Source organism: Lactuca virosa, chromosome 8 (genome assembly GCF_052849685.1).
Source record: "Lactuca virosa cultivar CGN04683 chromosome 8, Lactuca_virosa_CGN04683_v6, whole genome shotgun sequence".
Classification (NCBI taxonomy): Eukaryota; Viridiplantae; Streptophyta; class Magnoliopsida; order Asterales; family Asteraceae; genus Lactuca; species Lactuca virosa.
The window spans coordinates 132,012,023-132,037,114 of NC_136433.1; the positions used below are offsets into that span (position 1 = coordinate 132,012,023).

Sequence of the window (25,092 nt, forward strand, 5' to 3'; positions counted from 1 at the left end):
TAAATGTTAGTTTGCATAAATAAAAATTAGTTGCATAATGTAAATGTTAGTATAAAAATTAGAATACATAAAGAAATGTTAGTATAAGAAATAAAAATTGTTAGTAGTCTATAATGTCCATAATGTATAAGTTTCATTAATTCATTAGTATTATTATTTTAATATGATTGAGGTTTTTATAATTAATAGTGTTTTTACTAAGTAATACATACCTTGATTAAGATAGATGTGATTTTCCACTTGTTTAATAACCTTGATTAGAGCTTTCGTGCTGATAACGTGTTATGAATTAAGCGTAATTAATGTAACTATAAATCAAACCAAACTAGTAAACTTTGATAAAAACTTTAATTGAGAAGAAAGAATATTTTGAGAGAATATGAAAGTTATATGTCTTATAACTTTTTGGTGTATCACATTCTTTACAATGAAGGGGTATTTATACTACAAATTTTACTAACATATAATTGTAACTACTTAGAAATGTTGACAAATTTACCATGCACCAATTATTTACAACACCACCAATTATTTACAATATATATATATATATATATATATATATATATATATATATAATTTGTATATGTAACTTTTGTGTAAATGGTTAATGATGTGCACATATTATATATATAAGATTAGTCGTGTAAACATTGTGAATATATATATATATATATATATATATATATATATATATATATATATATATATATATATATATATATATATATATATAGACACAGGCAGACAACAACCTTTCGTTATAATGACTTGAAAGGGTAACAAACTTTCGACTTTGTTCATATTTAGTCACTAAATTTTTTTTCGTTATCTATTTGCCACTGAACTATTAAAACTGTTCACATTTTACCCTTATGACCGGTTGTTACCGGTCATAAGGGTAAAATGTGAACAGTTTCAATAGTTCAGTGGCAAATAGATAATGAAAAAAAGTTTAGTGACTAAATGTCAACAAAATCGAAAGTTCATTTCCCTCCAAAAAGTTCAATGACTAAATGTGAACAAACTTCTTATTGTATTATGTTTTAGCAAATTATTTATTTTTGTTAAATTCTAGCAACATTTGTTGATGAAGAAATCTATGAAATATAAAAACCAAACCCCGAAAATATATTAAAAAAAACGAAAAACCAAAACCGAATTAAAAACCAATGGTTTGGCATTTTCCAAAAAAAAAAATCAAAATTTCCAATCTGATTTTGGTTTTACAAAAAAATGAACCATTCTCACTGATGTGAATTATGACCATTGGTTTGACATGCGGAATTAAAGAACACACAAAGAACACGGTGATTTGGGTGTTTAAGAGATGCATTCGATTATGAAAGGTGTTTACAAAAATGATCTAGATCTAAATCTATATAATTAACACACACTAACACTCTCAATGTTATATCTCTCAAGCACAACTCTACATGTGGTATGAACCCACCTTATATAGAGGTGTTTAAATGTCTCTCTCTATCTCTCATGTCACAAAGGGGAGTTTTGGATAGAAAAATTCTGAATTGAGCTCTTTCTCATTCCCTTTTTGGTTTTATAATCATTTTTCGATTATAAAAAGGTGGAGATATTTAGATATGGAAATCCAAAAGTTGAATTTTTGTAAAACCAAAATCAGATTGGAAAATTGTGATTTTTTATTTTGGAAAATACCAAACCATTGGTTTTTATTTCGGTTTCGGTTTTTCGTTTTTTTTAATATATTTTTCGGGGTTTTGGTTTTTTTTTATTTAATAGATTTCTTCATGAACAAATGTTGCTACAATTTAACAAAAATAAATAATTTGCTAAAACATAATACAAGAGGAAGTTTGTTTACATTTAGTCATTGAACTTTTTTAGAGGGAAACGAACTTTCGATTTTGTTCACATTTAGTCACTAAACTTTTTTTCGTTATCTATTTGCCACTGAACTATTGAAACTGTTCACATTTTACCCTTATGACCGGTAACAACCGGTCATAAGGGTAAAAGATGAACAGTTTCAATAGTTCAGTGGCAAATAGATAACGAAAAAAAGTTTAGTGACTAAATGTGAACAAAGTCGAAAGTTCGTTACCCTTTCAAATCATTATCCCCTTACTATTGACATTCCACGCCTATATTACAATGAAGCTTCTATGTTTCGATTAAAATATTAGGTATAATCCATTAACATTTATTGGTCATATGCAATTCATTAAATTTAGGCTCTAAAATTAGTAAATTATGATAAATTATATTCGCGTACCTTTTATTTTATTTTATAAGATAACAGTAAGAAACGTTTCGCTCAAAGTAAGTATCAAAAAATCTTATATTTACTTAAGAATTATTATTATTATTCTTCTAACAATCGGCGAGTCAAAAAAATTTAAATACGCTTTAACAAGGAATTTTAACCAGAAGGTTGATCTCAATTATTATTATAACTAATTCATTAAGTTGTTTTTTTGTCATTGTAGAGTTTAAATAAACCATCAACAACTTTAATTTTAAAAAATACCCTTTCTGCAAAGTAACAAAATTGTTAACAAAATTCAATTTTATTGAAGTGGGGAATCTTTATTTTGTTGTTTTTTCGTATGTTTTAATTTTTATATCCGATAAGGCATATTAAAGTATAGAATTTGTCAATTTATTTCTCTATTGTTTTTTAGTTATGCGTGTGGATGTACATTTCTTCTTGAAGAAAAACTTAAACAAGTAACTTTCAGTACTATAAAATAAAATTTAACATGTAAAAAAAAAATACTAAACACCAAAAAACTCAAAACATTGATTTAATTCAAAAATACTTAAAATAAAGTTTAGCATGTGTAAAAATAATTATAAAAAAACACATTACCTACATCCTATTCATCAAAACAAAAATAAATAGGCAATTAGATAACCCTCAAATCACCATCACTAGTCCACTCGAGCAGCCATTCATACAACAAGTATATCTTTTCTTAAATATTCTTCAAAAGTGTACATATCACAATTCATTTTCATCAAACCAGAAATTAAAGTGACCCGAGTAATTAAATAATAACTATTTCGTTATTTCTTATTCGAATAACTAATAAGAGTTAGTGTCGAGTGTTAACTATATAAACCATTTGTTAAAACTTATTATTTTTTTTTCTCCAAAACACCTATAAATCCACAGACGAAAGAGATCAAAGCAAATAAAAAAAATTAAGATGCCACGAATGATTTTAGAAACTTTAATATGTTTTAGGTAAAAACTCAATTGAATATGTTTTAGGTAAAAACTACATACGAGTCTATTAAGTCACTCTAGAAGAAAACCAAATCAACAACTATCCAAATCATATTGGTTACATCATTTTTTATCAATCTCAGTTAAATTAACATGATTGACCAATTGGAAGATAGATAGACCAACGTTAACATCTCTAAAGCTATATTGATGATATATGACATATATATAGATAATATGACTAAACCTGAATAAATTTATGACACACTTTTTTGTTGAAATATGATTAACTCTTCAATCTCGTTTCATGTTTTTGTATATTCTCCATTGCTTGAGAATAAATTCAAACCCTTCTTTCAATGTCGCTTTTCTTTTCTCTTTGTGGTTCCAAAGCTCAGGCAATGGATATCTGCCACTTGGATTGTACTCATTCATCTCTTTTAGGGCTTTCACAACCGCATTGTATACATCCTCATCGCTTTCACCCTTCAACATTGCAATCTTCTCATCTTCTTCATCCACCATTTCCTATCATGCCAATAATAAATTAAATTAAATGATGTTTTTATGTTTAACTAAGATCGATCATACCTTGGATTCCCCTTCTCCAATGGCGATGACCTTGAATGGATGCCAGCTTGGATCCCTGAGATGATCCTCCCATAAAGATACAAACTTGGCTGTATCCTCTTCACTTAAACATCGTCTTTTTGCAGAAGCAATCAAAGGCTTTGCATCAAGCTCACCCATTCTTTTCACACCTATACTAACATTATGTGCACGAACACCAACGCAATTATCTTCCAAACCCTGTTTATTGTAAGAGGGGTAAAAAGGTAATTAGTACGTAATTATTATAGATGCATAAGAGTCAAAAGGATGGAAAGAAAGAAGGCTACATAAATTAATTGTTGGCGAGCATCTTGTAATTCATCATTTCCCAATCTTTCCTTCACTATCAAGGCTTCTTGAAGCTCTTCCAACCTCTTCAATTCTTCTTCTTTTTCTTTCAGATTTTCTTTAATGGATTCAGACGTCTTCTCAAGCTCCATGATTTGGTGCTTAAGTTTTTCTATTTCTCTCTGTCATTATGTACCACATAACTTTTATATATATATATATATATATATATATATATATATATATATATATATATATATATATATATATATTAAAAAGAAGAAATCATATAACCATATATGTGTATCAGAGCTTTCAAGATCCACAAAAGAATTAGAATTAACCTTTTGATCCTCTACCAACTTTAACATCCTTTCATCTGGCTTCTGCTCCTTCAAAGTTGCTGATTCATTCTATAAAAAAAGAAACTTGTGTCATGATCAACACCTAACAAATAAACCATATCAACAATATCTTAATCTTAGTACCATTTTGCTGTGTTCATGCTCAGTCATAATCTTTTTGATTTTCTTGTTTGCCTTCTCTTGCAAGATTCTAAGATCTAATTAAAGAAGCAAAGTTAGCAATTTGCAAGCATGTGTATATCAAACTAGAAATTGTCTGAAGCAGTCCAGATGAAAAATAAAGGACCAATGATTCAATCATATAGTTGTAACTTTCATGAGACACTTTAGAAATTAATACCTCTGTTAAAGTTGTCAACGATCATTTCATTCTGTTGAATAACAAAAGCCATATCAGAATCTGTCCTGCTTATAAGTTCTTGACTTCTTTTGCTCATTTCTTGTAAGAGAGTTTCCAACCCCAATTGAGGATCTCTGCTTCTTTTACAGGTTGATTCAGAAGACTTGATAGATCTCTCTAGAAACTCCAAAAGTCCCATATGCTTCCCCTTTTCTTTTAAACCAGCACTTTTTGATTCTGTTGCTATTCGAGTTGCATGCCTACAGAGGTCATCATAACTGTATTCTCTACTCTGGGGGCAATATGGACATTTATACACCTTTTCTGAAACCTTCACTTTGACCAGACCGAGGGTCAACTCCTTGTAATACCTGCACTTATATTCATCAAATGTAGGATCACTATTGATCAGCTCTCCTCTTGTCTGAATCATGGTACACCTGTATTACAAAATATCAAACACAACAAATTAAGCTGCATGACATCACTTCTTAAAGGAAAAGCCTCTACTAAGAGCTTCACCTAAACAGATATTCAAAATCATTTGATAGACAAAACATGAGATTAATAACAACAATGACAACAAGCATTTAAAATAAATTTATGAAATTACAAAGCAATAATCTCCAATAGAAAGAACCCTTTACAGAAAAAAAGAACTTTAATTTATTTAGAAAGAAGAACAAGCATGCATATATAGTTGGAGTTGGTTCTCTTGATGTTCATACATTCATCTATTTGTTGAAATTTAGGGTTTAGTAGGAGAATGTGTGATATGTAAGTAAACACAAAGAACACAAAAGCCAACAAGGATAGCACCTAAACCAACAAGGATCACTGATATGTAAGTAAACACAAAGAACATAAAAGCCAACAAGGATAGCACCTAAACCAACCCAATAACATTGCTTATCTGCAGAAATAAGGGCATTAAGCTACAATATTTAAAAAAAAAACAGTATAATTTCACAATAGTAAGCTGAAATAGTGTATAGTCCTTAATAAGTTGATATAGCACAAAAAAATCAACGACATTAACGGAATAAACTACTGTTATCGATTAATATACTCAAGACGATATTTTGGTGCGATTAAGCTTTACTGAAAATCAAATCAACTGCAAATATTACTACAAAACTGATCACATTGTAATGGACACTAAAAAAACATAGAAACATCTTACATCTACCTCTAAAAGTAGTAAGCACAAACATAAAATTTTCAATAACACCGCTCCATGAACAATAGGGAGTATTGTCGTATACTGTATATCACGCAGGTTAACAAAAACACAACACGATGATTGGAGTAGTGTTATAGTATACCTGAGAGTTTCTAGAAGTTTGAAGCTGTAGGATTCAGAACTATAAACCAAAACCCTAGGATGGAATCGTTTGGGTTTGTGGAGTGGTAATGCAGAAGATATCGATCAAACAGAGCAAACTTTTTGAAGAAATTGTAAACCGATTTAGAGCGCGGAGATTGTTGATGCGTGATTCTGTGAGTTTTTTTGAAGAGATTTGAAAAGGAATGAATGTAAAGGAGTAATCGTATATATTGCTTTCTTCCTAACAAGAAAGTACTTGATTGAGTTTTTTTGCAGAAATGGGTGGTTTCTCGTTTCCTGAGATTCTTTTGTAGTTTGTACAAATGAGGAAGAGCTGCAGTGCTCGCATCGCATGTCTCTATCCAATCAATTTAAATGATTTAATATTACATTTCAATTTATATAATATTTTATAATTTTATATCTTTAATATTTAATAAACCTGAAATGGTCCAGTAAAATTAAGGTTGCGTTAGTTATGAAAAAACAGTTTTCATATTTAATAAACGGGGTAGTTACTAATCTAGCCAAATTAAGAAAGTGATTAGCAATTTTTAGCCAAAAATTAGTAAATGTCCAAATATAGCCCACGAAACCGTAGGTTTCTATATTCGTCTACTGTTTCGCCAATTCGTCTACTGTTTCGTGTTTTGTATAATTTTTTTTTTTCATTTCTAAGAAACAAACCGTAGGTTTTTTAAAACCTACGGTTTCCTCTCGGTTTAGCTACGGTTTTGGGAAAAAAAATACGTTTTTTTTAAGTGTACTGTTTTAGGGTTTAATCTACTGTTTTGTCAAAAAAGCTACGGTTTTGGGGTTTAATCTACTATTTTGTCAAAAAAAAATTTCGTACGGTTCATACGAAACCGTAGGTGTACAAGTCGACACTGCACAATCTGTGCATTGGGCACTTGAACACCGCAGGTTTCGTATGAAACCTACGGTTTATATATATATATATATATATATATATATATATATATATATATATATATATATATATATATATATATATATATATATATATTTTCGATTTTTTTCAAAAAAAACTTAATCCCATATACAAAACATACTCCTAATCACAAACACGGTAAAATTTTGATAAAAAGTAGACAAACCTGATTGTTCTTCGGGTTCTCCATTGACAGAAAAAAATAGCCAAACCAACAAAAAAAATAGGAAAAAATGAACCGAACCGCACCATGCTCACCCCTATGGGAGGGGGTGGGTGGGCTTGGGAATGGGAGTGGGTGGGGGTAGGTAGGGGTGTGGTGAGTTGGGGTGTTAAGGTGTGGGTAGGTAGAGGTGAGAGTGGGTGTGTGTTTATATTTTAGAAAAATTTTGGAATTAGAAAAATATAGAAAATAATGATTATTGGTTTTTCCAAAAGTTTTTTAACTTCGTTGTAATTTTAGAAAACAAAATATTTTCATTTTCCGTAAAAAAATTTAGAAAAACAGACGAACTAAACGCGTTTTCAAAATTTTCATTTTTCTTGGAAAATTTTTCCGGAAAACGGCACATTTTTCCGCAACTAAACGTAACCTAAGTATTTTGTCCCTAATTTTTTATGTTGCATTCTCATGTCTTTTTATTTTGTTGTTTTTTCATTCCTACAATATAAAAAGTCTATATTATCCTTATTTATAGTTTTTGGAGCTATGCATATTCTTTTGGAAGGAATTAGAATTCAACAAGAATTTAAAGGAATCAAAATCCTATAAAGTGTTGGTTGAAAATTGGATGGACTTCAATTTAATAATTTTTAAAATCTATGGTAAATTACCAAACGTAATAACAAGAATGTATTATGTTTTAATTAAATGTTCTTGAGGAGGGAAGAAAAAACACTAACAAATTTATAGTTACAGTTATATCTTTCTACAAGAATTCTTCTCGATTTTCAATGATACTTTTATTATTAAAATAATTATGGATATTCTATGTTTTTGATGAAAACATCTTTGAAGTGAACATTAAATAATACTTTTCTTAGGGTTCAATGTTTTCCTCTCCATCTTTAGATCTTGCAAAACTTTGATTATCCTAAAATAAAACACTTTATGTATATTATCATAGAAAACACTTCCAACTTAACTTAATATATTGGGTTTAATTTCGTTCTATTACAACATTACATTCCAGAAATCTTACCAATATCATCCAAATACATAATAAATTACTAGATAAAAGTTATGTGGCTGATAATATATATATGACATATATATTGTTATGACAAACTTTTTTTTGTTGAAATATGATTTTATCTTCCATATCAAGACATTAAACTCCCTGGTTTTGAAATGTGCTCCTCTTCAACCTCGATTCTTTGTATTTGTATGTTTTCCATCGTTTGAGAATAAACTCAACACCTTCTTTCAGTGTTGCTTTTCTTTCTTCTTTATTGTTCCAAAGCTCTGAAAATGGATATCTGCCACTTGGATTGTACTCATTCAGCTCTTTTAGGGCTGTAACAACCGCATCATATACATCCTCATCACATTCAGCCTTTAACATGCCAATCTTCTCATCTTCTTCATCTATCATTTCCTATTTGGCAAAATAAATACTCCATGGTTACTGTTTTTAAAAACTTTACACCTTCACAATCATATCATTACACCTTTTTCTGTTAGTTAAGTACTTAAATTCATACCTTTCCTTCACCTTCTCCAATGGCGATGACCTTGAAGGGATGCCAATTTGGATCCCTGAGAAGATCTTCCCATAAAGATACAAACTTAGCTGTATCCTCTTCACTTAAACATCGTCTTTTAGCAGAAGCAATCAAAGGCTTTGCATCAAGCTCACCAATTCTTTTCACACTAATCGTAGAACAAAATCCACGAACGCGATTATCTTCCAAACCCTATTTTGTTGTAAGAGGGGTAAAAAGGTAATTAGTCACCACATATTTATAGACGCGTAATTAACCCTCGGAGAAAGGAAAGAAAGAAGGTTACAGAAACTAATTGTTGGCGTACAGTTTGTAATTCGTCTTCCAAGCTTTCAATTTTCTTATCTTTTTCTTTCACTTCTTCTTCAAAGGACTCGGATTTCTTCTGAAGCTCCATGATTTGCTGCTGAAGCTTTTCTACTTCTCTCTGTCGTGTGTTCATAACTTATATATATATATATATATATATATATATATATATATATATATATATATATATATATATATATATATATATATATATTAAAAGGAAGAAACCACAAACATTATCCAAAGATGTGTGTATACTATTGTAAATTGTAGCACATAAGATTTAATACAAGAATCAGAATCAACCTTTTGATCCTATACCAACTTCTTCATCATATCATCTGACTTCTGTTGCTCCAAAGTTTCCGATTCATCCTGTAAAAAAGAAACTTCTGTCATGATGAAGTAATGAACACTTGATAAATTAAGTAACCATATGATTATATGAACAATATCTTAATAGTTAATACCATTTTGATCTGCTCATGCTCAGTGATAATCCTTTTGACTTTCTTGTTGGCATTCTCTAGCAAGTTTGTAAGATCTAATCAAGAAGCAAAGTTAGCAATTTGCAAGCATATAATCGTGACTTCATGAGACACTTAAGAAATTAAATACCTCTGTTGAAGTTGTCAATGATGATTTCATTCTGTTGAATAACAAAAGCCATAGCAGAATCTGTCCTGCTTATAAGTTCTTGACTTCTTTTGCTCATTTCTTGTAAGAGAGTTTCCAACCCCAATTGAGGATCTCTGCTTCTTTTACAGGTTGATTCAGAAGACTTGATAGATCTCTCTAGAAACTCCAAAAGTCCCATATGCTTCCCCTTTTCTTTTAAACCAGCACTTTTTGATTCTGTTGCTATTCGAGTTGCATGCCTACAGAGGTCATCATAACTGTATTCTCTACTCTGGGGGCAATATGGACATTTATACACCTTTTCTGAAACCTTCACTTTGACCAGACCGAGGGTCAACTCCTTGTAATACCTGCACTTATATTCCTCAAATGCAGTATCACTATCCATTGTGTCTCCTCTTTGGTAGACCTATATTACAAAATATGAAACACAACAGATTAAGTCGCATAACATCACTTCTTAAAGGAAAAGCCTCTACCAACATGAGATTAACAACAACAATGGGAGCAAGCTTTTTAAGTAAATTTATGAAACAAGAAAGCAATAATTTTCAGTAGAAAACAAGTAGACAACCCTTTAAAGAAAAAAAAACTGTCATATTATGAGAAAGAAGAACAAGTATGCAGATACGGTTAGGAGTTGGTTCTATTACATTTTATCTCAGGGTCTATTCTGTAAATATTTAGATTCATGAGGGTTAGATCTGTAAATATGTAGAGGTTGTTAAAACAGATTTAATTAGACGTAAATTTCATTCTGTTCGTTGTACTCTTTAATTAGCTTTCAGAGCTTCATTATGTAAATCAATGGAGTTTTCATCAATTACTTCTCTTTCTTATCATATTAATCATATTGAAATGGTATCAGAGCGTATGATCCTTTGATCTTCGTTGTTTTTTTTCTTTCTTTTCTCTTATCCTCGTTATAGATCTGAGTTCATCAAAATGGATTCAGTTCCGATTCAAAACTCGAATATACACAATGTTTCTTCATCCGTTCTTAATCCAAAAGGAAATGACAACACTATGTTTCTTGTTTCAAATCTCCTCACTGGAAATGAAAACTATATGCAGTGGAAATTCTCGATCAAACTAGCTCTCGGAGCTAAGAAGAAAACCGGATTTGTTGATGGAACCTTGAAACAACCAGAATCTGCTGGTACTGAACAAGATGAATGGATTAGCAATGATTGTATGGTCAGATCTTGGATTCTGAACGCAATTTCAAAAGAGATCGTCGGAGCCTTCATTTTCTCGACGACTGCAAGAGAATTGTGGCTTGAATTAGAAGAACACTTCGGAGAGAGCAATGGTCCGTTGATTTATCAATTGCAACGACAAATTGCTTCAATCAGTCAAGGTGATTCATCACTTTCAAAATATTATACAAATCTTAAACAGTTATGGGATCAATTGAATTCTCTTGTTCAAATTCCTTCATGTACCTGTGGCTCTGCAAAAGCTATTTCTGATCATAACTCTTCTACACGATTGATGCAATTCCTTATGGGATTGAACGAAACATATGATAGTTTAAGAAACCAAATCTTGGTTCTAGATCCTCTTCCTAGTGTGTATAAAGCATATTCCATGGCACTCAGTGTTGAAAAACAAAGAGAAGTACAAATTAACTTTGCAAATCCTACTGAAGTTTCCGCAATGCTTGCTAGAACACCAAACTATAGGAACAATACCAAGAAGTCCTTCCAGACAAAGAACAAATTTGAGCAAAAAGGAAAAATTAATTCTGATAAATACTGTGATCATTGCAAATCTGGTGGTCATACTAAGGATGCATGTTTCAAACTACATGGTTATCCTGATTGGTATAAAGAATTGAAAGAGAAAAAGAAGTTTGGGTCAAATTCTGCTCACATGGCCAATATATCATTTTATGCACAAAGTGAAAATCCTTTACATGAAGTTGGTGAAAATGTTCAAGCAACATCAGCAAATCCCAACAATGATGAGTCGTTGAACAATTTGTTTCAGCAATTCACCTAGTTCTTGAAGAACAACCAACATCCTGATACTCACTTTGCAAATTTGTCCCATTTTGGTGACTTTGCAGGTATGAATATTTCCTTATTCAATTCCATCAAAACTAGTCATTTTGATGTTGACACATGGATTCTGGATACTGGAGCAACTGCTCACATGTGTGCTCAACTTTCTTCTATTGGTCATCCAGTCCCTGTTTCCAATTATACCCTTATCTTTTTACCTGATGGTTCTATTAAATCTGTTACTCATACAGGTTTATAACTCTTAACTCTAGAGTTGTACTAAAAAATGTATTATATGTGCCTCAATTCACATGTAATCTTCTTTCAGTGAAAGCATTAGCAACATCTGCTAACATTGCATTCACTTTTCTGCCTGTTTATTGTGTTTTACAGGACCTTCAAACTGCTAAAATCCTTGGCATTGGAATGGTCATGGGCAATCTCTATGTTTTAAACAAGTTTAGTTTAGAGTCTGCAAACATAGAGTCCATTCTTAATTCTTGTAATCTTTCAAAGAATTTGAAATTCAACTTTTGTAATGTTGCTCATTTCAAGAATAAGGAATGTTATTCCATATGGCATAAGAGATTAGGCCATAGTTCTGAGTCTGTATTGAGTCATTTGACTTTTATTCCTAAGAAATCTATTGACGAGTTACTTCCTTGTATTCCATGTCATCTTGCAAAACAACAAAGAATTCCATTTCATGTTAGTGACTCTTGTGTTGATTCTTCTTTTAAATTGATTCACGTGGATCTTTGGGGACCATATAGATCAAAAACTATCACAGGAGCATCATATTTCCTAACAATAGTTGACGATTTTTCTAGATCAACATGGACTTTCTTACTCATTGACAAAACTCAAGTTTTATTGACTTTGTCTAATTTCTTTGTATATGTCAAAAATCAATTCCTCACAACTGTCAAAATTATCAGAACTGATAATGGAAGTGAGTTCATCAATCACAATTGTCAAAACTTATTCTCTTCATTAGGAATAGTCCATCAAAGAACTGCTCCTTATTCACCTCAACAGAATGGAAGAGTTGAGAGAAAACACCAACATTTGTTACAAGTGGCAAGATCTTTGATGTTTTCTTCAAAATTACCAATCCATTTTTGGGGACATGCTATTTTGATGGCTACCTATATCATCAACATTACTCATACACAAGTTTTAAATTGGTCAACTCCATACAAGAAGCTATACAATAAAGATCCTACATATGATAATCTCAAGGTATTTGGTTGTCTCTGCTTTGCAACAAATACCATACCTCACAAAACGAAGTTTGAAAAAAGAGCTACAATGTGCTGTTTTATTGGTTACAATCATGGACAGAAGGCATACAAACTCTATGATTTACAAGACAAAAAGATAATTATGTCCAGAGATGTCATCTTTTATGAGTCATTGTTTCCTTACAAGAGCATAAAAGAAAATTCAAGTGGTGAAAAATTAGTCATTCCGAATGAAATTGAAGATTTTGAAGTGTGTGCAAATGATTTCATTCCAGCAAATGATTATAATCCAGATGAGTTTGATCTTATTAATGAAGATGAACACTTCAACTTTCCAGAACAACAAGAAGGTGAAGAAGACATGTATGCTGAAGAAAATGATGTTGATAATGAAAATGACCAAAATGTTCCTGTAGCAGACAATCTTCGTTTTGGTTTAAGAGAAAGAAAGAAACCCTCTTGGCATAATGATTATATTATGCATTGTAACACTATTGATGCTACAACCTCAAATACCAAGAAATTCACATCTCCTCATTTTCCTCCTACATACCCTTATTACCATTCAGCTTTATTAACCCAAACACATAAAAGCCTCTTATCCACCATTTCTCAAATTCAAGAACCCACAAGTTATAATGAAGCCTGCAGAAATGAAGAATGGGTCAAAGCAATGAATAAAGAGTTAGATGCACTTGAAAACAATCAGACATGGACTGTTGTGCCCTTGCCACAAAACAAGAAAGCAATTGGTTCAAAATGGGTTTACAAAGTTAAACTTAATCCCGATGGGTCAGTTGAAAGGTATAAAGCAAGACTAGTTGCAAAGGGGTATAATCAAATTTATGGAATTGATTACCTTGATAGCTTTTCTCCTGTAGCTAAAGTGGTTACAGTTAGAATTTTATTGGCTTTATCTACATCAAGAGGCTGGTTATTAAATCAATTGGACATCAACAATGCTTTCTTGCATGGATTTCTAGATGAAGAGGTGTATCTACAACCTCCCCAAGGGTATGGAAAAGCGAAAAAAGGAGAGGTTTGCAAGCTCAACAAATCTCTCTATGGCTTGAAACAAGCAAGTAGACAATGGCATTTGGAATTCTGCAATAAGTTGTTGGAAATTGATTTTAAACAATTTTCACATGATCATTGTTTGTTCACAAAAGGTAAAGGCGAAACATTTGTGGCATTGGTCGTTTATGTTGATGATGTTCTAATCACTGGACCAAATAAGGAAGAAATTCACAAGGTCAAAGATCATTTACATGCAGCATTCACAATTAAAGATTTGGGAGATGCAAGCTATTTTTTGGGTATTGAATTACTCAGAACTGAAAAAGGGATATATGTCAATCAAAGAAAATATGTATTGGACATATTATCTGAGACAGGATTAACAGGGGCGAAACCGGTATCAAGTCCAACAATCAAAAACATAAAATTGAGTACAGAAGGTGGGGAGACTTTGAAAGATCCGGAGAGATATAGGAAATTAGTTGGAAAACTTTTGTATCTCAATTTCACAAGGCCAGACATAAGTCATGCTGTACAACAATTGAGCCAGTTCTTACATACTCCAACCACGATACATTGGAAGGCTGCAATACATGTGTTAAAGTACTTGAAAAGTTGTCCCTCAAAGGGGTTGTTTTTTGAAGCAAATTCATCAATAAATAACATAGCTGCATTTAGTGACTCAGATTGGGCAAGTTGCAGTGATACAAGAAGATCATTAACAGGTTTTTGTATCTTCATTGGAAGTTCATTGGTGTCCTGGAAAACTAAAAAGCAGAAAACTGTATCAAAATCGTCCTGTGAAGCAGAATATAGAAGCTTAGCTGCAACCGTATGTGAACTCTTATGGATTAGTTACATCTTAAAGGATTTGAAGATTGAGTTGAAAATTCCGGTGGATTTATGGTTTGACAACAAAGCAGCAATACACATTACTAAGAATCCAATATTTCACGAAAGAACCAAGCACTTAGACATTGATTGTCACATTGTTCGTGATCAATTCAAACTTGGATTTGTTCTCCCAAAACATGTTTCAACAAAACAAGAAACAACGGATATTTTCACAAAAGGACTATGTGGGCCACAGTTTCAGTATCTGTTATCCAAGTTGAACCTCCAAGACATTCATGGAGGTACAACTTGAGGGGAGGATATTACATTTTATCTCAGGGTCTATTCTGTAAATATTTAGATTCATGAGGGTTAGATCTGTAAATATGTAGAGGTTGTTAAAACAGATTTAATTAGACGTAAATTTCATTCTGTTCGTTGTACTCTGCAATTAGCTTTCAGAGCTTCATTATGTAAATCAATGGAGTTTTCATCAATTACTTCTCTTTCTTATCATATTAATCATATTGAAAGGTTCTCCTGATGTTCATACATTCATCTATTTGTTGAAATTTCCAGGGGATTAAGCTACAATATCTTTTAAAAAATAGTATAATTTCACAATCGTAAGCTGAAATAGTGTATACTCCTTAATAAAATTATAGCACAAAAAATTAACCGAATGAACTAATGTTATCGATTAATATACCCAAGACCCTGTTTTGTTGTGAGTAAGCTTTAATGAAAATCAAATCAACTTGCAAAATTACTACAAAACTGATCACATTGTAATGGACACTAAAAAACAAAGAAACATCTACCTCTAAAAGCAATAAGAAGTACAAACATATAAATTTTAATAACTCAGCTCCATGAACAGCAGGAGTATAATTGTAGAAATGTATCGCACACAAGTTAACACAAACAAAACAAAAAACGATGACTAGAGTGGTATCATAGTATACCTGAGAGTTTCGAGAGGTTTGAAGTAGTAGGATTCAAAAGTATAAACCAAAACCCTAAGTTGGGATCGTTTGGTTTTTGTGCAGTGATAATGCAGAAGTTATCGATCAAACAGAGCAAAGTTTTTGAAGAAAATGTAAAGCAGATCTTAGTGAGCAGGAGATTTGTAGGCAGAGATTGTTGATGCGTGATTCTATGGTTTTGAAGGGATTTGAAAAGGGGAATGAATATAATTATCACTGGTAATGGAGGAGTAATGGGAAATGTTGCTTTCTTCCTAACGAGAAAGAAAGAAGCACTCCATTGAGTTTTTTTTTTTTTTTTTTTTTTTTTTTTTTTTTTTTCAGAAATGGGGTGGTTTCTCGTTTTGTGGTTTCCTTTGTCGTTTGTACAAATGAGGCAGTGCCACAATGGTCTCGTGCCTCCAACGATTAATTTTGAATTATTAATTATTACATTTTAATTTATACAATACCTTATATAACCTTATATCTTTTTTATCTAATATATATTTATCTTATACGTTTATCATCTTTTGATATAACCTTATATATTTAAAATATATTATTAAATTTTATATACTGTTTGTCACAATTTATAACTCTTAAAATACCTTTACTAATACTTTCAAATCACTATACTTATTAAAATTATATAGATAACAAATAATATATAAGACCTATATAACTAACAATAAATATATAACTTTTAAAATATCTTAATATTCTTTTCACGAATTTCAGGGACAATTTAAACGTCTATGTGGGGAATTTTATTTTTAGTGTACAAACAGTTTTGTATGTTAGGCCCATATCTATTATTTAATGTGTATTTGTCTAGCTTTTTTCCAAAATCTTATGATTATGTTTTAATTAAGTAAAAAATGTTATTGTAACATAATCAAATAGAAAATGATTTAAAAAGAGTAAGATATTTTTTTGTTTCATATGTACTTAGTTATTGATTTTATTTATTTATTTATTTATTTTTTTTATAAAATACCATTGCAACATGCTATTCAAAGTTTCCGACGACTTTGTCATCTCCGATCATTTTCTCCGCGCAAGCTTCCGCCCAAAATGAGTTTTCCGGCGATTTCAAATCCACAAATCGAGATATGACTTATGGACCTTCAAACTCCTAGCAGAATTTCAACTGAAAACCTTGAATTCCTGCCCCATTTCGTGGGTATCCCTCTAGAAGTGGTAACTTCTATGGTGGTTGTTGCATGTGGTGATGATGACGATATAAAGGTGGTTGTAGGTGGTGTGGTGAGTCAACCGGTGGTGCAGGGAGTAGATGAGGATGGCAGGAGGTGGTCCCGATGGTGTGTTTGGTGTTCGAAGATGGTGATGTTTCTAGTGTTTGAATATATTCAAAAAGGGGGGGGGGGGGGGGGGGGGGGAGGGGGGTTACGGTGTTGTAGAAGTGGTATAAGGTGGATGGAACAATATGGCAGGAACATTGTTGAAGTTCTCTGCAGAGTGAAGGCTTGGAGAAAATGACCAAAAATCGTTGGAGAATATGATCGGAGTTGGCTGAAACTCACCAGAAAACTTGTATTTGCCGGAGAAAATGACCTAAGTCTCACTAGAGTTGTAAAGAACATTGGAAACTGGCTAAACCCACACTAAACGGACATAATGATAATATATGAAAAAAAAACAAGTTTGCAAATGTAGACAAACAAATTTAATGACTAAATGTGTACAAAACGAAAAATATCTTATCTTTTTAAGTCATTTTCCCCACAATCAATTATTGTCATTTATCCGGTCAATAAACTTTTTTTTTTGCACAATATGTCATTAAATTTGCAAGTTACCTATAAATTAAGTCACTTTCATTAATTTTAAACAGTTCCCAGTTTAGTGAACTTATGTGGAAATGTGACGTGTTGAGGAAGTTTATATGGCAGTGAGCTAGGTCATCGATCATCCACCCTTTTTTTTAATCCTTTTTAAATTAGATATAACTTTAAATACAAAAAAAAAAAAAAAAAAGCAACCCGCCCCTACTTGTACCCGTACCCATACCCCTCACCCTCACTCGTCTCTTCTTTTATAACGAACAATTCATTACTAAATATGCAAATATAAGAACACATAATGGACAATTCATTAGTAAATATGTAAATATAAGAACAGGAGAGCTAATTTTTTAGGAATATTCAAGATATGCAACATATAAATTATATATTTTACAATCTATTTTTTTTCTCCAGATATATCATCTATTAAAATCAAGGGATACATCGATTTAGGTCCCAATTGAATGATCCTCTACCCGACCACCTTCTACTACAAAAATGTTTAAAATAATTTTTGAAAAAAACAAAAAAATATAATAATAATAATAATAATAATAATAATAATAATAATAAAAGAAGTTCTAAAAATCGGAACCTAGGTCTCCTACATTCGGATTAGGTCATCAACACTGACTTTGAGCGAAATCAGGTTCTGGCTTACACCTTTGACGTAGATGATGTCGGAGTTAAATCGTCCCTATTGTTGTTGAATCGGACACAACAAAAAATATAACTTTTAGGGGCGCCACCATTAGCGACGATAGGTACCTTTAGGGACGACATCCGAAATTCGCATTTTTGTCGTCACTAAAGGCCCTTGTCGCCGCTAATAGCGTCGTCTCTAAAGGGTGGTACCGGCGATCCGTGTGAATGCCTCTGAATCAATTCTTGGCCCTACGATTGCATCTTGATTCGACGGATGGGGTTAACGAAAAAAAGGGCGCGTGTTTTCCCTCCAACGTGTCGCCGCTAATGGTTAAACCGGCGTCGCTAAAGGCGTCGCCCCTAAAGGGTCACCATTTTGTTCCCCTCCGGGTAGCAGATTGCAGATCAGGTACCACCTCCACTCCATTTCTCTCTCGTTCTTCCGGCGATTTCAACGCTTTTCCGGTGACTGGAGACTTGATTGCATCTTCCATCGACTATTAACCACCGGTGCACCCCACTTCTTCAACCAAAGTGATTTCCAGCTCCTCACCGGCGTACCAGCTGCTCCACCGGCGACGTGCTGATTTTCCGACGTACTTCTCCACCGACAAAGGTATGTTTTCCTTTATGATTTCCACCGTTTTTTGTTTTTGTTTCCGTTTCTCTCTCTCTCTCTCTCTCTCTTTTTTTTTTTTGCTAATTTTACTGCTTTTGGTGGTCGTTCTAGTCTTGCTATATGTCTTAGCTTGTTCCCCTCTATACAGTGCTGGTTCGAAGACTAGGCAAAGATCGGAGACTAAACACGAATCATCAATTCCTTTGACCATTCGTTTTGAGCCTCCAATTCTTTTAGAAATGCTAACGAGGTTCAATGATGCCGACGAAGGGAACCAGCTTAAAGGTTCTCAAAGGCAGGCGCATAACATAGGTTGACTCATAGGAGAAGGCTGTGCGTGTAAATCCCAACTAGAGAGCTCCTTTTCATTGGCTACTCGACCTATTTGGAAAGAGCTACTCTCAAGCCTATTCTTTTACTTTTGAGTCGATTTCTATTTCAAAGATCACTTTTATCAGGCCGGAATAAAAAAAACCACTTCTCATTCTGGAGCGGTAAAGTCAATAGCATTCAAAACCGTCAGGATTAGAACGGATAGAACGGTAACCGAAGGAGTCCATTTCTGTTCCTTCGCCTTTCTTTCATTTCATTAGAAAGTTCCTTCTTTTTGTTACCCAACTTTGATGAGATAGGATCGGAAAAAGGTCTGACTCTATGGTAGCTGACTTGATTGAATTTCCCTTAACGAGCTACGAATCTAATATGGTTACGGGCTTCCTACTCTAAGAGTGGGTTCCTTGCCCCTGTCTCCCATAAAAGAAGAAGAAGCCAAGACTAACTTATGGCGTTGGCTCACGTTGCCATACAATTTAACGACAGCGAAACAGTCTCCTCTCCTAATCTTCAGAACCCCCGCTATGTTTCCGACTTTCACTTACCTTTAGAGCTTCCCGGGCTCTAAGCTCCACAACGTGCACTCTTCCATCTTCAGCTGGTCTATTCTACACTCCCCCAGCAGCATTCGTCCGTCTGAACATTAGGGCAGTAACGAGAAAAATGCCCCACTCCTCCACATTCATAACAGTTACCGGATCTCCTCTGCAGCAAGCTCTGCTGGATGTCGCGTCCCCCGCGAAGCTTTTGAAGATCCGGGAACTTCTGCGGGATCTCCAAAACAGACCGATTCCTGCTTTCCAAGCGAGAGATGCTTTATTGAAAGTTCATGAGAGTGACCTTTCAAAGATACTTTTTGCGATAAGGCCCTTCTTAAAGGGATGACTCACTCTCCTTTAAAGGTGTCCCTGCTGCACTCTAAGGATGGCATATGATTAACTAGCGCAGGAGAGAGAGTTCCTTGTCAGAAATAGCGGCCTTAGTCTATTACTATTGGCTATCTCACTCTCGGGGAATCGGGGGTTTTGTTGGGGAATCGGTGTCGTGGTGGTGCTACGAGATGGCGATTTATCGTATAGAAGAATGGATCCGCGGACTGTAAGTCGTCGGCATATCGCGCGTAACAAATCCTTATTAAGTAATGGATTTTTAAGGGGGCCAGCTTACGGCCCAGGCCTCTCTCTGACCTGATAACTAGTATCGCCTCCTCGCCCAGCTCTATCAGCAGGCCCTTTCTTTTGCAATACTTAAAAAAGTCTCTCATGACCCAATTATTATTACAGCGTTCCTACCATAGAATTCGGCCTTCGAAGTCAACTCGGCGGCTTCTATTAGGAAGGCGTCAAGGCAACGGGCTATCTCCCAACTTTCACTTTAGGAATGCCTTTAAGGCTAGCTCTCTCCTTTGGTACTCAATTGGGTATATTCCGTAGTGAGATAAGGAATTCAATTAAGGAGATTTCCCCATTACAACCACTAATCACCGCCACTACTGCCTGTCTCCGGCGAACTTCCCAACCGCCACTGCCACCTATCTCCACTGTTTGCAGTTCTAGTTCTACAACCACAACCACAACCACAACCACATGTTCATTAATATACTCTATGTATGTATGAATTTGATATATATGTGTATGAATTTGATATATGTGTGTATATGTATTTGAAAATGTGTTTGATTATATGTTAATTTAGTATAATCAAAAGTTATATATCGTGAAAATCGTCCGCCCTGCACCCACCCCCCGAGTATATGCTTCAACAGGAATCACACAAGGGTAGATTATAACTAGTAAAATGACCGCCCGTAACCCAGCAGATAAAGTACATTACATAGCATTACATAGTCCGTTTTAGGCACGAATTTGATCAATTACCCTTCGCGCTTTACCCTGTTCAATAAGTGGAACGCATTAGCTGTCCGCTCTCAGGTTGGGCAGTAAGGGTCGGAGAAGGGCAATCACTCATTCTTAAAACCAGCGTTCTTAAGGCCAAAGAGTCGGCGGAAAAGGGGGGAAAGCTCTCCGTTCCTGGTTTCCTGTAGCTGGATCCTCCGGAACCACAAGAATCCTTAGTTAGAATGGGATTCCAACTCAGCACCTTTTGAGTGAGATTTTGAGAAGAGTGCTCTCCAACGTGTATTTGGTTTTAAGAATGTGTTTGAGTATGTGTTTTTATCTTTTGTTAATTTTATTAACTTCTATTATTTCATTAATTATATTACTCAATATTTGTAATGTAATTATTTGTATTATCTATAAATTATAATATAGTTTTTTTATAATTTAACTTTTTTTTTTCTATCTAGGCTTTTTAATTGTATATAACTTGTTAATTTAATAAACACATGGTTATTTACAAGTTAATTATAAATTATAGGATAGTTATTTTGTTGTTTATGTTTTGGATTGTCAAATTAATCAAAATTTATATACAGTAATTCCGATTGTGATTTTTCATTTTTACTTTTAAGAATATTATATTTTGTCATGTTTTTTACATTGTTAACTATATTATGACATTGCTTAATTGATTATATGTTTTTGTCGACTTTTGACCTAAATATCTTGAAAGTAATTTTTCATATTGTGTTATATATATATATATATATATATATATATATATATATATATATATATATATATATATAGTGTTATAATTTTTCAAGATGTCATTTTTTTGGGTTGCATTGGTTCATCTCATGGCTGCTGTAATGGGCCATGAAGGTGATGGTGGTGACGAGCCGCCACATCCGTTCGGTGGAGATTTTGGTGTTCACCAGATTGATGGTAATTAAGATTTATTCTAATTCATTGTATTTCATATTGTATGTATATAAAAAACTATCTTTAAATTTACTAATATTTTTTTTTGCAGCTGTACCTCCCAGACGAAGAGGCATGACAGTAAACAAGAAAATGCATCGGCTATATGAAGCAAACGGCAGACAACCTCTAAAAATAATATTTGACAAGAATACTTTTGTGCCGATTGGGTATGTATACGAATGCTTTATTTGGGAGGTTGGAAGTTATATCTGGCGCGACATAGCTTTGGATAAGAACACCTGGAAAGAAGTTCCTGAAGCCTATCGAAATGACATGTTTACATATCTTTCGGTAAATTATTTATAAAGTTATATTTAACATGTTTAATTTTGATTTATTTTTAACTTCTCTATTTTTTGTAGACATATTTTGATTTTCAAGCCATTTCAAATGATCCAGATGCTAGAATTTTATGGGCATCACTGAACCATCGGATATGTCAGCGGTATAGAGGCCGCAAAAATATTGCAAAAGATAAATTTATAGATATGCTAGAAGGTGCGAGGTAGCAAGGACTCGACCCCCCGCAGGTATGGATTCAGCGCGTTGGAGTGCTACTATTAACCACTTCTTAACTGATACACATTGTAAACGATCCAGTGTAAACAAAGAATGCCGGAAGAAGCAAGTAGTTAAGAATCGTGGAGGGACGTGCAGCTACGGTAGTGCTTCTTTCAAAAATGTAAGTTACATTAATGTCTATTCAGTTATAACATATTTTGTAATGTTTATTTTAGTATAACATATTTTTTAATGTTAAACAAAATTTGAATAAACTTGAAGTATTTCACCGTGCACATGTCAATAAACAAGGGAAATTCGTTGACCCGTTAGTTGAAGAACAATATGTAAGTTATTATTACTTAAAAATGAAGTAGACTATTGTTTTGTGTTTGTTTTGAAGTATATTGACAATCTTCGTGAAATGCAGAATGCTTTAGTTGCTGAGGTTGCTTTACAAACTCAGCACATAGCCGACTCCGGTGGTGATCCGAACTCCATTGATTGGATAGCCTTATTTGAGAAGGTGTTAGGTGCTCGAAGGGGACATGTGAGAGGCATCGGGCCTAAGCCTTCTGTAGCGGGTACAAGTGCTCCCACCCAGTGGCATTCACAGTCACAAACACCGCAACCAACACACGTACTTATTAATTTGTTGTGAATTTTGTTGTTTGATAGTTTGGTAGTTTGTTAGTTTGTTAGTTTGTTAAATTGTTATAAATTTGGTAGTTTGTTAAATTGTTATGCATTTGGTAGTTTGTTAAATTGTTAAGGACTTAATGTGTTTGTGACTTAATTGTTAAGTAATAATAATTTGTTTTTATAGTATGATATATTTTAACTTATATTCTTACTTTGTAGGATGTGGATGTTAACGTTTTTCTCCAAAACCCGGCGTTTGTGACGGCAATTGGAGATATTATCCGCTCGTTTAGCAAGTAAGTTGACAATGCGACCAACAACGACGAGGAAAACGATGATGGGGACAACGATTAATATATATTGCTTTATGTTATGGATGATGTTATTATGGATTTAGATGATGTTAATGTTATATACTTTCTGTATGATGTTTTATGTAATGCAGATTTTGAAATTATAAGTTTTATAATTTTATAAATTTTGTATTTTTATAATATAAACTAATATAAAATATAAATTTTATCTAAAAAAAACAAGCATTAGTGGCGACACCTTTAGGGACGATCTTCAACATTAGCGACGACACATCTAGCCGGAATATTTGGCCGGAATAACACTGGCCGGTCGCCGGAATATTATTAGGGACAACACCTTTAGGGACGACGACTGGTATTAGCGACGACATGTATTAGAGACGATGCCTTTAGGGACGACTTTTGAGTATTAGCTACGAGGTATTTGCGGCGACCCAATTGGGATGAATTGTCGTCCCTAATACCTGGGCGACTTTCTTGACTATTTCCGACGCATTTTGTCGTCCCTAAAGGTGCCTTTTCTTGTTGTGGGAGCTAAAATCGATGCGTACAAGGGTTTTTGTTAAGGGCAACAATCGGGTATGTGTTAGTTGTTCTAAAAAAGTTAAACTTAATATTCGGATAATGACCATAATCAAGTTCAATAAGTTTTAAAATCCTTTGAAATTTTAAGTTTTTTTTATAGGGATAATGACTCTTTAGGGTAACTAACTGTTGCGTTTGTTTTCATTTGGTCCCTTTCCTTTTTTTTGTACTCAATATACCATCGAACTTGTTGTATGTGTTCACCATAACCCTTTTGACCGGCTTTTGACATGTGATAGCCGGTCAAAGGGTTATGATGAACACAAACAACAAGTTCGATGGTATATTGAGTACAAAAAAAAGAAAAGGGACCAAATGAGAACAAACTCAATACTTGGTTACCCTCCCGAGTCATTTTCCCCGACCGCAATTTTCCCCGAGTCATATACGTTATGGCCAAAGAAAGTTGCGGTCGGGCAAAATGACTCGGGAGGGTAACCAAGTATTGAGTTTGTTCTCATTTGGTCTCTTTCCTTTTTTTTGTACTCAATATACCATCGAACTTGTTGTTTGTGTTCACCATAACCCTTTGACCGGCTATCACAGGTCAAAAGCTGGTCAAAAGGGTTATGGTGAACACAAACAACAAGTTCGATGATATATTGAGTAAAAAAAAAGGAAATGGACCAAATGAAAACAAACGCAACAGTTAGTTATCCTAAAGAGTCATTATCCCTTTTTTATACAAGTCCTAAATCCCCTGAACTCTAAAGGACTTTGGAAGCCTCCCCATAATTTTTGGTCTTTTAAGTCTTTAAGTGTATAATACTCTCCATTGGAAATTCACAAGAAAATTTTATATCAAGAAAGTACATCAGTTAACATAAGACATCAAATAATCATAACATGAAAGTATATCGGCTAATGTAAAACATCAAATAATCATAACAAGACCCTCTTATAAGGATTTTCTACTTCGAATGGTACAAGTCATGATGATGTTATCACTAGTATGATTGAAGGCTTGATGACATCATCCTAAA

General features: G+C 33.3%; 3 protein-coding genes across 4 annotated transcripts; 1 reads left to right on the forward strand and 2 right to left on the reverse strand.

Moving 5' to 3' along the window:
• Positions 1–3,391: 3,391 nt before the first annotated feature.
• On the reverse strand, positions 3,392–6,418 carry LOC145134472 (uncharacterized). Its single transcript, XM_079069310.1, has 7 exons — positions 6,142–6,418; positions 4,817–5,256; positions 4,600–4,673; positions 4,456–4,524; positions 4,111–4,293; positions 3,803–4,021; positions 3,392–3,739 (listed from the first exon to the last, which is right to left on the reverse strand). Exons 2-7 carry the CDS (start codon positions 5,247–5,249, stop codon positions 3,506–3,508), a joined length of 1,212 nt encoding a protein of 403 aa, XP_078925436.1. The 5' UTR covers positions 5,250–5,256; positions 6,142–6,418; the 3' UTR covers positions 3,392–3,505.
• Positions 6,419–8,290: 1,872 nt separating this feature from the next.
• On the reverse strand, positions 8,291–10,154 carry LOC145134473 (factor of DNA methylation 3-like). 2 transcript variants are annotated; one of them, XM_079069311.1, is made up of 6 exons: positions 9,748–10,154; positions 9,600–9,673; positions 9,436–9,504; positions 9,107–9,247; positions 8,800–9,012; positions 8,291–8,693 (listed from the first exon to the last, which is right to left on the reverse strand). In XM_079069311.1, exons 4-6 carry the CDS (start codon positions 9,215–9,217, stop codon positions 8,427–8,429), a joined length of 591 nt encoding a protein of 196 aa, XP_078925437.1. In that variant the 5' UTR covers positions 9,218–9,247; positions 9,436–9,504; positions 9,600–9,673; positions 9,748–10,154; the 3' UTR covers positions 8,291–8,426. The 2 variants fall into 2 exon arrangements, with proteins under 2 accessions (XP_078925437.1, XP_078925438.1); XM_079069312.1 differs by having other exon boundaries at positions 9,128–9,247; positions 9,748–10,153.
• A 559-nt stretch (positions 10,155–10,713) lies between these two features.
• On the forward strand, positions 10,714–11,772 carry LOC145130847 (uncharacterized). Its single transcript, XM_079065607.1, has one exon. The coding sequence runs from the start codon at positions 10,714–10,716 to the stop codon at positions 11,770–11,772; it is 1,059 nt and encodes a 352-aa protein (XP_078921733.1).
• The last annotated feature ends 13,320 nt before the right edge of the window (positions 11,773–25,092 follow it).

Bases quoted from the DNA above. Each gene is read 5' to 3' on its own strand.
- LOC145130847 (XM_079065607.1), top strand. From the start codon at position 10,714: ATGGATTCAGTTCCGATTCAAAACTCGAATATACACAATGTTTCTTCA.
- LOC145134472 (XM_079069310.1), bottom strand. From the start codon at position 5,249: ATGATTCAGACAAGAGGAGAGCTGATCAATAGTGATCCTACATTTGAT. The intron at 4,674-4,816 runs GTATTAATTTCT...TTCTTTAATTAG, and splicing joins CGTTGACAACTTTAACAGAG to ATCTTAGAATCTTGCAAGAG. The intron at 4,022-4,110 runs GTAGCCTTCTTT...TACAATAAACAG, and splicing joins CTCGCCAACAATTAATTTAT to GGTTTGGAAGATAATTGCGT.
- LOC145134473 (XM_079069311.1), bottom strand. From the start codon at position 9,217: ATGGAGCTTCAGAAGAAATCCGAGTCCTTTGAAGAAGAAGTGAAAGAA. The intron at 9,013-9,106 runs GTAACCTTCTTT...ACAACAAAATAG, and splicing joins TACGCCAACAATTAGTTTCT to GGTTTGGAAGATAATCGCGT. The intron at 8,694-8,799 runs GTATGAATTTAA...TTTGCCAAATAG, and splicing joins TTGGAGAAGGTGAAGGAAAG to GAAATGATAGATGAAGAAGA.